General features: G+C 39.7%; 1 protein-coding gene across 1 annotated transcript in view; it reads right to left on the reverse strand.

Moving 5' to 3' along the window:
• The window catches only part of INO80 (INO80 complex ATPase subunit), a 102,330-nt gene that overhangs the window by 24,637 nt on the left and 64,185 nt on the right, over positions 1-13,508 (reverse strand). The window contains exon 27 of the mRNA XM_004380644.3: positions 4,591-4,685. Within this exon, the coding sequence (XP_004380701.1) occupies positions 4,591-4,685 (95 nt within the window). The remainder of the gene's footprint in view (positions 1-4,590; positions 4,686-13,508) is intronic.

The following is a 13,508-nucleotide window of genomic DNA, read 5'->3' on the forward strand; positions in this document are numbered from 1 at the left end:
CCCACTGGAGTTAAAAGGTAAATGAATAAAAGAATAATTATAAATCTATGCTAATCACATACAAAGTGTAAAGATGTAATCTGTGACAACAATATAAAAAGTGTGAAGATGTAATCTGTGACAACAATATAAAAAGTGTGAAGATGTAATCTGTGACATCAATATAAAGGGGGAGGGATGGAAGGATAGGAAGGAGTGTTTGCATGTTATTGAAACTAAGTTGGTATTATTCAAACTAAATTGTTATAAATGTTAAGACGTTAATTGCAATCCCCAAGGTAACCACAAAGAACCTAACTAAAAAATATACAGAAAAGGAAAGGAGGAGGGAATCAAACCCGTATGCTGGAAAAACACAACTAAATGCAAAAAAAGGCAGTAATGGAGGAATGTATATAAGATATGCAGAAAACAAATAGCTAAATGACAGAAGTAGATCGTTCCTTATCAGTAATTACTTTAAATGTAAATGCAGTAAACGTTCCTATTAAAAGGCAGAAACTGGCAGGGTGGATTTAAAAAAAAAAGATCCATCTGTATACGCTGTTCATAAGAGACTCACTTTATATACAGACACTAAGGTTGAAATTGAAAGTAAAAGGATAGAAAAAGATATTTCACGCAAACAGTAACCAAAGGAGAACTGGAGTGGCTATATTATTGTCAGACAAAACAGACTTTAAGAGATAAAAGGTTGCCAAGAGACAATAAAGGTTACAAGAGACAAAAGGGGCATTAATATTGATAAAAGGTTCAATCCAGTAAGAAGATATAACAATTATAAACATGTACACATCTAATAACAGAGTCCCAAAATATATGAAGCAAAAACTGACAGAATTGAAGGAAAAAACAGACAATTGTACAGTAATAGGTGGAGACATCAATACTCCACTTTCAATAACAGGTAGAACAATCAGACATTAAGATTAATAACAAAAGGCAGGACACGAACACTATAAACCAATCAGACCTAACACACATATACGGAACGCTCCACCCAAGAACAGCAGAATACACATTCTTCTCAAGTGCACATGGATCATTCTCCAGAATAGATCATATGTTAAACCATAAAAAAGTCTTAATAGAAGCTGAAAGATTGAAATTATAAAAGTATCTTTTTCAATCACATTGGAATGAAACTGGAAAATTGACAACAGAAGAAAACCCAGAAAAATATAAATATGTGGAAATTAGACAACACACTCTTAAATAACTAATGAGTCAAAGAAGAAATCACAAGGGAAATTAGAAAATACCTTGACACAAATGCAAATGAATACACAACATACCAAAACTTATGGGGTGCAGTGAAAGCAGATTAAGAGGGAAATTTATAGCTATAAATAGCTACATTGAAAAGAAGAAAGATCTCAAATCAATAAACAGTATGCCTTAAAGGAAGGAGCCCTGGCGGTGCAGTGGAAAGATGCGGCAGTCTGCTTCCATAATGCCTTATAGCCTCGGAAACCTTATGGGGCAGTTTTACTTTGTCCTATAAGGTCACTATGAGTTGGAATCAACTCAATGGTAACGGCTAATGGGTACACCTTAAGGAACAAGAAAAAGGGCAAGCTAAACTCAAAGCTGGCAGAAGAAAGAAAATAACAAAGATTAGAGCACAGATAAACACAACAGAGAATGGAAAAACAATAGAGAAAACTAATAAAACCAGAAGCTGGTTCTTGAAAAAGATAAATAAAATTGACAAACCTGTTAGCTAGACTGACTAAAAAATTACAAAAATCAGAAATGAAAGTGGGGATGTTCCTACCAATTTTACAGAAATAGAAAGGATTATAAGAAAATACTTGAACAATTGTATGCCAACAAATTAGATAACTTAGATGAAATGGACAAATTCCTACAAATACACAAACTATTAAGAATAGAAAATCTATAACAAGTAAGGAGACTGAATCAAGTGTCTTAGTCATCATGTGCTGCTATAACAGAAATACCACAAGTGGATGGCTTTAACAAAGAGAAATTTATTTTCTTACAGTTTAGGAAGTTGTAAGTCTGAATTCAGGGCGTTAGCTCCACGGGAAGGCTTTCTCTCTCTGTCAGCCTTCTCATCAATCTTCCCTTGGTCTGGGAGCATCTTAGCGCAGGAACCTCAGGTCCAAAGGACACGCTCTGCTCCCGGTGCTGCTTTCTTGGTGGTATGAGGTCCCCAACTCTCTGCTTGCTTCCCTTTCCTTTTATCTCTTGTAAGATAAAAGGTGGTGCAGGCCACACCCTTGGGAAACTCCCTTTACACTGTATCAGGGATGTGACCTTAGTAAGGGTGTTACAATCCCACTCTAATCCTCTTTAACATAAAATTACAATCACAAAATGCAGGACAACCATACAACTGGGAATCATGGCCCAGTCAAACTGATACACACATTTCTGGGGGGACAAAATTCAACCCATGACAATCAGTAACCAAAATCTTCCCAACAATGAAAAGCCAAGGACCAGATGGCTTCACTGGTGAATTCCACCAAATATTTAAAGAGAAATTAACACCAAATCCTGAAACTCTTCCAAAAAATTGAAGAGGAGGAACACTTCTTAATTCATACTACGAGACCAACATCACTCTGATAACCAAGCCAGACAAAGACACTATAAGAAAGCTATAGGACAATATCCCTTATAAATACAGATGCAAAAATCCTCAACAAAATACTAGCAGCATATTAAATTTAGCAGCATATTAAAAAGATTATACACTGTGACCAAGTGGGATTTATCCCCTGAATGCAAGGGTGATTTAATACACAAAAATCAATCAATTTAATATACCACATTGATAGAATGAAGAAAAATAAAAACACACATGATCATCTCAACTGATGCAGAAAAAGCATCTGACAAAGTACTACACCCTTTCCTGGTAAAAACACTCAATAAACTAGGAATAGAAGGGAACTTCCTCAACATGATAAAGGACATCTTTGAAAAACCCACAGCTAACATAATACCCATTGTTGAGAGACTGAAAGGTTTTTGCTAAGATGAGAATCAAGACAAGGATGCCCACTTTCAACACATTACCGGAAGTTTTGGCCAGAGCAATCAGGCAAGAGAAAAAAAAAAAAGAACTAAAAATAACAAGTACTGGTGAGAATGTGGAGGAACTGGAACCCCCGTTAACACTGCTGATGAGAATGTAAAATGGTAAAGCTGCTGTGGAAAACAGTCTGGCAGTTCCTCACAAGGTTAAACAGAGAATTACAATATGACTCAGCAATTCCACTCCTAGGTATACACCCCAAAGAATTGAAAACACGGACTCTAACAGATACTTGTACACCAATGTTCACTGCAGCATTATTCCCAATAAACAAATGGTGGAAACAACCCAAATGTCCATCAACAGATGAATGCATAAACAAAATATGCTATATACATAAAATGGAATATTATTTGGCCATAAAAAGTTCTTATACATGCTACAATATTAATGAACCTTGAAAATATTATGCTAAGTGAAAGAAGCCAGATACAAAAGGACAAATATTACATGATCACACTTATATGACGGGCAAATTCATAGACAATAGAATAAAGGTTACCAGGGACTGGAGGGAGGGAGGGATGGGGAGTGAGTTATTGCTTAATAGGCACAGAGTTTCTGTTTGCAATGATGAAAAAGTTCTGAAAAGAGATAGTGGTGATGGTTGCCAAACATTGTAAATGTACTTGATACCATGAACTGTACGCTTAAACACAGTTAAAATGGTAAATTTTATGTGTATTTTACTACAATTAAATTAAAACCTGTAACCTACACACAAATGGCTATATGCTTAATCTTCTTCCCAAGAATTCAAAGGTTGAGTATTAACATGCCTCACAATTAAAAGCCAGAAATGAAAAACTGTTCTGATTTGCAGAACACAAAGATGTGCTCTATCCCTCAGCTCTCCAGGTCTAAGTAAGATAACTAAGGGTAGAGTTCAGCAGACCTGTCACTAGCAGAGTCTGGCTTCCCGCTTAGAGAGAGCAGTAACCTGACTCTGCTTATGACAGTGAGGACCCGCACTTAGGATAATTATGGCTCTGTAAAGCATCAGCATCTAGCAGGCAGTATTTGAAACTTCATAAGATCATTATCAGGCGGGACAGGTGTCATGAGTGAGAGATGTCAGCTGAACAGTTTGTCATACTGCACTGGGTTTCTACTACAATGCTACAGGCAAAGCGGGGGAGAAAAGAAGGTATTTTTCTTTCAATGTATACAAAATGAAATAGGTAAGCAAAAACAAACTGAAAATCAACTATAAGTTAACACCCAGAGATAGCTACTGTTAACATTTAGGAATAAAGTCTTGTGGACGTTTTTTTCTACACAGATACTTTCCACATAAAGGGAATCTTGGTTCCTACTCAGAAATCTTTTCTTTCACTGCTCAAAGAATTAGGCACTAATGTGAATCACTGGAAGCAGGTTAAGCTTCCTCTAAAATGGCAGGAACTCCATCGTGGATTTGCTGAACAACCAGAGATGTGTTAGCACTTCTTTTAAGCTCACCATCTCCAGCACTAGAGGAAAATCAAAACGAAAACTTTCATAATTCCCATTAAGGTTACCTGTTCTGAAAATCAGCAACCATGTCCCGCCTCTCCGAGATCTTGGAGGAGCCATCAAGCCTCATGTAGGTATGCTTCCTGTAAACCATATATTCCTGCCAATCAGAATAAAAAATGTAATAAATCTAGTAAGTCTGCATGCAAATTACTGTATTATAATTCTCACCCACCTTCTACTTCATCCACACGAGGCCAAGTCATTCTATCCCCAAATGGGGAGAAAGCCATCTCAAAGTACAGGAATTTATGGAAACCGATAATGGTGATGGTTGAACAATAGGATGAACATAATGAATGCGAGTGAATTGTACATGTAAACAATGTTGAAATGGCAAATGTTCCGTTACCTATATGTTTACCACACACACATACAAAAGAAAAAGTACAAGAATGTACTTTGTAAATGAGTTCACTGCCAGTGTGTTAAAATCGAGAGGAACCTGAAGATTCCAATCACCCTCAATTTCAACCTGGAAACAAATCTCACTGCTGTGGATTTCTGTAGATTTCATAAAACAAAACAAAATAAAATCCCCAAACAAAATGGCTTTTTAGTCACCAACCAGCTTTTCACAGCTGTGGAAATATCCAGTAACATTCACCCTAGTGTGCTTTCCCACAGCAAGCCCTGGCTGACCAAAGTCCTTGAATTTACAGCCTAGGCTTCCTTCTCCCATCAAAACAGGCATCGCCATTAAGTGAGGCATAAGCACCGGAGTGAAACAGAAGACAAGGTAACTTTCCATTGCAGAGAATGTTCTTGACCTCATGTGTAAAAGGGATTGCAACTTTTAAGAATGGAGAAGAGATTTGAAGAGATACAATGGAGAGAACTCTCCATTTTTAGAAGTTGCAATTCCTCTTAAAGATAATGTCCAAACGAGCACTGACTTCCTCCTCTTTCTTTAGCCTCAATTACACTGATTAAATGACAAAAAGCTCGTTTGTAGAGGAACTATTATCAAAAGCTCAACACAGCTGCATGTTTTATAAGTAACACCATGAAACAGTTATTTCAGTTCTAAAATAACCTTTCTCTATTGAAAAAAGACCAATCATTTCTCCATTTGGGAAATGTTTGTGTTTATTAGTTTTCTGTGGTCAAATGTTCTCTTACTGCAAGATCCTCATCTGAGCTCTTATGCCTGGCTAGGCAGTTGAGCACACAAGCTTGCTGCAGTTCAGTAAGGCTGGGGCAGTGTCTGTGGAGGCCTACCCGGAGAGGGAGTGGGCTCCAAGGGCTTGTTAATGGCCTGGCAGAGGACGCTGACTAGAGCACATGTGAGGTGAAGCTGGCCGACGAGTAGACAAGCTCATGGAGGCACACATCTTCACTGTGTTTTATGTTCTCTTTTTTCCTGCTTCTGCTCTATTTCTTTCCGTTTCAGAGTGGTTCCTTAAGGGCTTTGATAATCAAAGGGGGGCGGAAAGCATTACATTGGTCAAAGTGAGTTTCGAGTTCACATTTAGCAGTACAGCCCTCCAGTGGAACAGCAGAACAGTAGAGGGTTTGGATAAGAAGGAATTCAAGAAAGAAGGTAAAAAATGATAGCATGATGATGATCTTTAGAGGCTAGCTATACCTTGGAGTCCCTGGGCGGTACAAACGGTTACTGTGCCTGCCTCCTAACTGAAAGGTTGGAGGTCTGCGTACACCCAGAGGCACCTCGAAAAAAAGGCCTGGTGATCTACTTTCGAAAAAATCGCCATTAAAAACCAGTGGAGCGCAGTTCTACTCTAACACACGTGGGGTCACCATGAGCCAGAATGACTCAACAGCAGCTGGTATACCTTGGCAGTTGATCCAATCAGGGAACGCTGCCATCCAGAAACAGAAAAAAATAACCAGACTACAGAAGACAGTTTACAGAGAAACGTGCTACAGATTTGGATTTTAGCAAAAAGGTGGGTTTCTTGCACAGGTACTCTTTTGCATTTAAACCAGAACATCTAACCTCGTGAGAGCACTGATGAATGAATCTTCTTGTAAACCTTGCTGCTCACATCTTTTATGTATCAAGGTCAGCACACCACCACCAAACCCAACCTGTTGCCACCGAGTCAATTCTGACTCGTGGTGACCCTACATGTCAGAGCAGAACCGACCCGTAAGGTTTCCACGGCTGTTAAAGTCTACGGAAGCAGACTGCCACAGGTTTCTCCCACCATGTGGCTGGTGGGTGCAAACTTCCGGACTTCTGGTTAGCAGCTGAGTGCTTAACCACTGTGCCACCAGCGCTCCTTAGCACAACACTAGGGATTATTAATCCCAGTCGATAATCAAGCCAACCCTGATTACAGAAAAGCTGTTACTGAGATGACAGGAGTGAAGCTTTTCCTTTTATTGCTCCAAGCCTTAGCTTTCCCATGCAAGGGAGCAGTGGGATTTCAGAAGGCTCAAATGAATTTAGATTCTACTTTAGTAAACAGCTGCAAAACAGTAAGTAAACAGACATGGAAAAAACCATATAAAAGCTGAACAGAGGAAAGTCTACATCCCTACGCATAAAAAAACACCTAAAAGATAAAGACTGAGCTAAAAAAGCAATTCAATATTTTGCCTATTAACAAATTCTGCTTTTATGAAAGCTATTCTAGAAGTCTCTCTAAAATTCCAGGCTGTTTAGAAAAGTTACTTAATATAATCAAATGTTCATTTTGGAAGAAATCCCTAACTTCTTTCGATTTAGCTTCCGGAACTGTACCACTTCCATTCTTAGTTCAGCTTTTCTTACCATCCGACAAACATCTAATGACTTAGTATACAATTCAATTCTATTTTGTCAGAAAAAAATTCTAACAACAAATGTTTTACAGCATTTATAGACCTTATGAAAATTTGTTAAAAATCTTACCTCAAAAAACAAACAAAAAAACTATCTCCAACTCACCCATCTCTACACCAAAGGGTTTTCTAAGATCCATCTTAAGAGCCTTGCTTTATTGTTTTCAAAGCCAGCAGCTGAGACCAGGTTAATAAGAAACTGTCCATTTGCTAAATTTTACAGCCAGATATTTTAAAAATGATACAATTATTCCCAGTCATCCCCAAATCCTCTATAATTTACTCTCGTGTTTGAAGACTGCTGTTGGACGATTAGTTTGACATTACTGTGGTTTTCTGTAACTATGTCATGCTTAGTACTCCTGTGCATTAAAGAGGGGTTACGGGACAGAAAAAACAGCAATACCAAACCCTTCCTTACACTAGGCACTCTGTAGAAACCAACAGTGTCCTCCATCCATGCTCCGTTTTTGTATTTAGGGAAAGGTCGGAAAAGGATCCTGGAGTCTTGCAAAGCAAATAGAATTCCTTTTATCCATTTAAAGAAGGAGAAAAGAGAAACCCAATGCAGTCCTCCTTCCCCTCCTAGAGGTCTTATAATTTAGTGTCCTTTGATTAAACAAGCAAACACTAGTACTCCCAAGGGGACTCTTGTGGATCACTAACTACTAACCATAGAAAGTAAGCTATAATACTGCTTTCACTAATAAAGTAAAAATTATAGCCTTTAAAATTTAGGAAGTCTTGAGGTCTATACAGTTCTAGCAGATACCATTTTATTTTAAAAGTTATTGACAACGCCCAAGGGTATGGACAAGATACTCCCCTGGCACAGAGTAGTGACTCGCAACCAGGATTAACAAATCCACGTGCCTGAACCCGACCCAGGGATTCTGACTGTTCAGTCTGGGCTAGGGCCTGAACGGGTTTATTTTTAAAATCTCCGCAGATGATTTTGAAAGATACTCTGCATCTGCAGCTGAGAACAACTGCTACAAAAGGGAGAGCAGGGCCGAGTCTCCTAGGATCTTGCGATTCAGTGAGGCCCGAGATAAACAGCACTGACATCACCTGGGAGTCTGCTAACATGCAGAACTGAGGGCCACATCCCACACCTCGTGAATCAGAATTTGCAATTTAACAACATGTGTGATTTGAAAGCAGTTAACTGTGAGAAACACTGATGTAGAACACATTCTTCAGCTATTTTTAAAGCACTGGAATTTTTTTTTTTTTAACAAGCAAAACCTTAAGTTGAGCCCCTCTAATAAATAAAACAGAATACAAGTTGAGAAGACAGGTGAGTTCTGGATCACACCCTTGTAAGCCCTACTTTTTAAGCAGTGTCATGCAAACAGAAGTGTAAGCATAACCCAAGACAGAAGGCAAACGCCATCTCACTTCTTTAAAGCATACTAAATACAAACAAATATTCCCGTACCCAGCGGTGTAACACTTCAAGGAGCAGTGGTGATGAGGAAGATGACTAGCATTTACTAGGTGACATTCATTGTTCTATATAATTCACCTGGTTTAGCTTATCCAAGGAGCCTTGGTGGCACAGTGATTAAGCGCTCAGCTGCTAGCTGAAAGGCTGACAGCTCCAACCACCAGCCGCTCCATAGGAAAAAGGTGTGGTGGTCTGCTTCCGTAAAGACTGACAGCCTCGGAAGCCCTATCGGGCAGTTCTGCTCGGTCCCAGAGGGTCACTATGAGTTGGGCAGTGAGTTTAGTTTAGCTTATTGAATCCTCGCAGCAGCCTTGAAGGCGGGTGTCCTCCTTATCACCTCCATTTTACACATGTTGGGTAGGGGGACTAAAAGTGACCCAGGCAGTAGGTGATACAGCTAGACTTGGAAATCAAGCAGACTGGTTCTAGGGCCCTTGGTTTAACTCCTCTACTGCTTCCCTGATGGAAGAGCAGCTCACCAGCTACTAGAGGAAAAGAAGGTGGGGGGAACCTCATTAATCCTAAGGTTCTTAATATATTGTCCTTATACAACCTCCATCCATCAACAGCATCATCATCATAAAGAAGTCATAATCGGGCACTTAAAAAAAGTAAAGGCAAAGGTTTAGATATTCCATCACCAACTTTCCATTCTGAAACTTCTCTTCTATGTCAAAGCTGCTTCTGATGTTCATTTTAACCCGATTTCACTGTGATAAAACAATTCGGGAGAAGAACTCAGCATGATCGAGACAGGCAGATCTTTAGCCTACCTGTGTTATTTCCTTTCCTCCTGACCATATACTCCAGTCACACTGGACTACTTCCCCCAAATGTCTTGTACCTTTTTATATCTGGCTTCCTTAGGACGGAATCCCCTTCTTGCTGATGGCTGAAATTCTATTTCAGTCCAGTTCAGACGTCACTGTCTATGTGACGTCTTCCTCGAGGGACTCAGAAAGAAACGTATCTGCTTTGCTATTCTCAGCTCTGTTTTTACGCTTCATTTTTGTTACCAGCATCAGGGTTCACTTGACGGTTCTTTGTGTGTGAACATGTTTCCTCCTCAAGACACATTCCTTGAAGTCAAATTATCACGTTTAAAGAGTATTTGCATCTGCCTAGCACAATGCCTTACTCATAGCTGGCAAACACAAAAAAGTTGAATTAAGAATATAAATAGCGTGATTGTAAGCTGGCAAATTTTCTTCTCATTCCTAAGAGCTAATGAAAACCTCAGTTAATAGTGATCCAAATTTGCTTTTCATTCCATGGGGCAGCTTTAGGATGCCCAACTTTCCAACATGTTCAGAATCAGAGCTCCCAAAGGTAATCTGAAGTTCTAAGAGAAGCCAGATCATAGACGACAGAACGTCTGTTCAGGGTGAATCCCTCCCCAGTGAGGTGCTACACTTGGATGGCTGACTAGGCAAGTTACACAACCCAGTGTCTCAAATGTCATCATTAGCTATGATTCTCTGGATTTAATTCTGGGTTGCATTATTTTCATGTACTGGTGCAGTTAAAGATTTGTCTGGGTTTCAATATTTAACAATCACACCACATACAGCATCAGCTGGCTGACCCTTTCCACGTTCTTTCGTACTGCATAGAAAATAGTCAGCGGAGTGGCTTAGTTCCTGAAACTACAGACTCAGTTGCTTGATGCAAGAGGAATGAATCTCAAAAGAGAAAACCCAGAGACTGTAAGTCATCTGTAATGTGTTATAAGCTCTCTGCAACTACTAGACTTTGGGGGCGAGGAGGCAGAGGCAGGGGCAGGGACGGGGGGAAGAAGAGTGTTCCCAACTAAGAAAATAACTTTGGATGAGGGTACAAGTGGTGGCGGCAGCAAAAGTTCTGTCTGACATCTAGCTGGACACCACCATCTCAACCGCCCAGGAAACATGTCTGTTTCCATAGCACCCCCAGCAGCAAGACCCAGTAAATATAAAACAAACTGTAACACAACACTTCGTGATCTACCACATCCTCCCCAATTTATGACCTTGACTCCTGCCCATGGCACACTAAACATTTCTGGCCCTGGAAATAAGGCAGTCTCCTTTCTTATCCCCTTGCTAGAACTATTATTTGGAGACCATGTGAAAGGAGAAAACATTTCTGAATACAGAATTCTATTGGGAAGAAGATCTGATATATATAAAAGAAATTTACATTAAAGCCAGATTTTTACCCAAAAGAAGGAGGCGGCTATCAATCGCTTTAGAAAACACTGAGTAAATAATAGGTGCCCACAACTAGTGTTTCTCAGAGTGGGGACCTGGCCAAATAGAAGTATGTGAATTTTTACTGTCTTCTAGTTCTTCTGAGTCCTAGAAACAGACAGACAAACAGATAGCTGGGGCTAAGGCACAGAATAAAGAAACAAAACAGTCGCTGGATGAAAGAGAGATGCTGACGTGTTCAACGGCTACACAACAGACCTTCAATGTGCCTATATGAGTTTCTAATTCCTGCTTTATTGGAAGCTTTTCTTTTCCTGTCTGATTACAGGGTAAAAGATGTCAAGAAAAAAAAAGAGAATCCTGGAAGAAAAAAACAACTCTGAGAATGAAGAAGCAAGGCGAGGGTCAAGGTATGTTTTTAAAGAAAACGTCAAGTATACTCAACAGAAAGCATCTATACAGAAGGGCTTTCCTATAACATGGTCCTTAGGGTTCATGCACCAGGCCACGCTTTACGACTGAAACATGGCTCTAACGAATGTTTACACTGAAAGCTTCCGTTATAAAAGTGACTGGAAAACTCATATTACTCTTTGAAAGGTAAGGAAATGTAGAGCTCCCAACCTAACCCTGCACTATCCCAAGATCCACAATACATTTACATTTCAATAAATGATTAGATAAATACTAAATATTGTGAGCACTGTAATTTCATGCCCACAAAATAAATTTTGAAGACTAATCTCTTGGAATAGAGAATGTGGTTCATTTGAGTAAATAATATTAAAACAAACAAACAGAATTTTCAGGAAATGCAACGCTGAAGGAGGAAAGGATACAACAGTATTAGGGGCATCAGACGACAGTTTCATTCTGGTTTCTCAGTAAAACCAACAGTCACAGCATTTTCTGGCTCTGGAACCCTAGATGCATGTTGTACACATGGCTGAGGAATGTCAGCAGTTGGGAAATTCAGGCTTTGAATCTGCTTTTCCCTAATTCAGAATTCCCCGCAGAGAGAAGTATCTACATTCAAAGATTTGCAAGCTGCCTTGTTTACAAAGCCTATCCACCAAGTCCAGCCAAACCCAAAACCAAACCCATTGCCATCCAGTTGATTCCAACTCACAGGGGCCCTCTAGGACGAAGTAGGACTGCCCCATAGGGTTTCCAAGGTTGTAAATCTTTATGGGAGCAGACTGCCTCATCTTTCTCCCATGGAGTAGCTGGTGGGTTCAAACTGCCAATTTCGCTTAGCAGCCGAGCACTTACCCACCGTCCGGAGTCCACTCCCACCAAAATAACCACTAGATTACAAACAGATGTGAAGTGACCCTGATGGGTGGGGCTTACAGCACTCACCCTGAACAAAACTTGTTATTCTCCCTTGAATGACTTATTTTGGTAATATTTAATAAGTACCTAGAAGTGCAATACACAGAACAAGTGCTGTTTCAAACTCAAACTCACCTCCCCTAACAGAGAGAGTTTATTTTCTGGTGGCTAACCCACTTTCCCTTGGAACGTTCCTTTAATATTCGTAAACCTTTAGAACTCTACAATATACTGATAGAGCCCTGGAAAAGAAAGACCACCTGCTTTACTTAGCATATTGCTTTTTCTGTAATTCTTAGCAGCTGAAGATGACGACTTCATCTATTTTTCCCTGGCTCTTCACGACAAGGCAAGTACACTTTATCCAAAAAGAGTCCCACTGTAGGAAAGATACTCATATTGTTTAGGCTGGTGGCATCATTTGGCTTGAACAGAACATCAGAGGTACAGGTAGTCCTTTTATTTTTAAATTATTGCATTAGGGCCTTTAATGTAGTCAAGATTTATACCAAACACAATGGCTTAATCACTTTTCTTATAGTAACTTAGTCACGTATTAGCATTTTTCCATCATTTGCAAATAGGTGACCTACTCATAATACAAACCAGAAAGTTGGGCCTGTCGACAGCATTCAAGAGACTAAGCACTGTTTACACACAACTTGAGACTTACTGATAAATTGACCTAAAAAATCACTTGTTATGTCTCTTTTGAAAAGAAGCTGTCAGATAATGAAAAGGAGCCGGTCACTCAGTTCAGATAAATTCATTGCAAAATTCAGCAAGTCAGCTTTGGCTTCCAGAAAGCCTAAAAACCCTTCCTTGCTGCACTGATACGGTCTCTATTCCCTTATTCCTGGATAGAGACGATCACAGTCCAAGGGAGTAGCAAGGTGAGACGGTGACATCAGGTGCTTTAGCATCTCAACCAGTGGCTTTCCAACTTTCTTACACTAAAGACTCCAGTGGTTTGTGATTATTTGTCCTCATTTTCATTCTCTCCACTTCTCCCTCAAATAAGAAGCCACTACAGTGCTCAGACAAGCACACAGGGAGAACCTCAACATACAAACGATGAAAGAAACAAAAGCTGCCTTGTGCAGTGGAACACAACTGTATCTTTCACCACTAAGCCCGTGGAGGTCAACCTTAGTTACAG

This window comes from Trichechus manatus, unplaced genomic scaffold (genome assembly GCF_000243295.1).
Source record: "Trichechus manatus latirostris isolate Lorelei unplaced genomic scaffold, TriManLat1.0 scaffold00076, whole genome shotgun sequence".
Taxonomy (NCBI): Eukaryota; Metazoa; Chordata; class Mammalia; order Sirenia; family Trichechidae; genus Trichechus; species Trichechus manatus.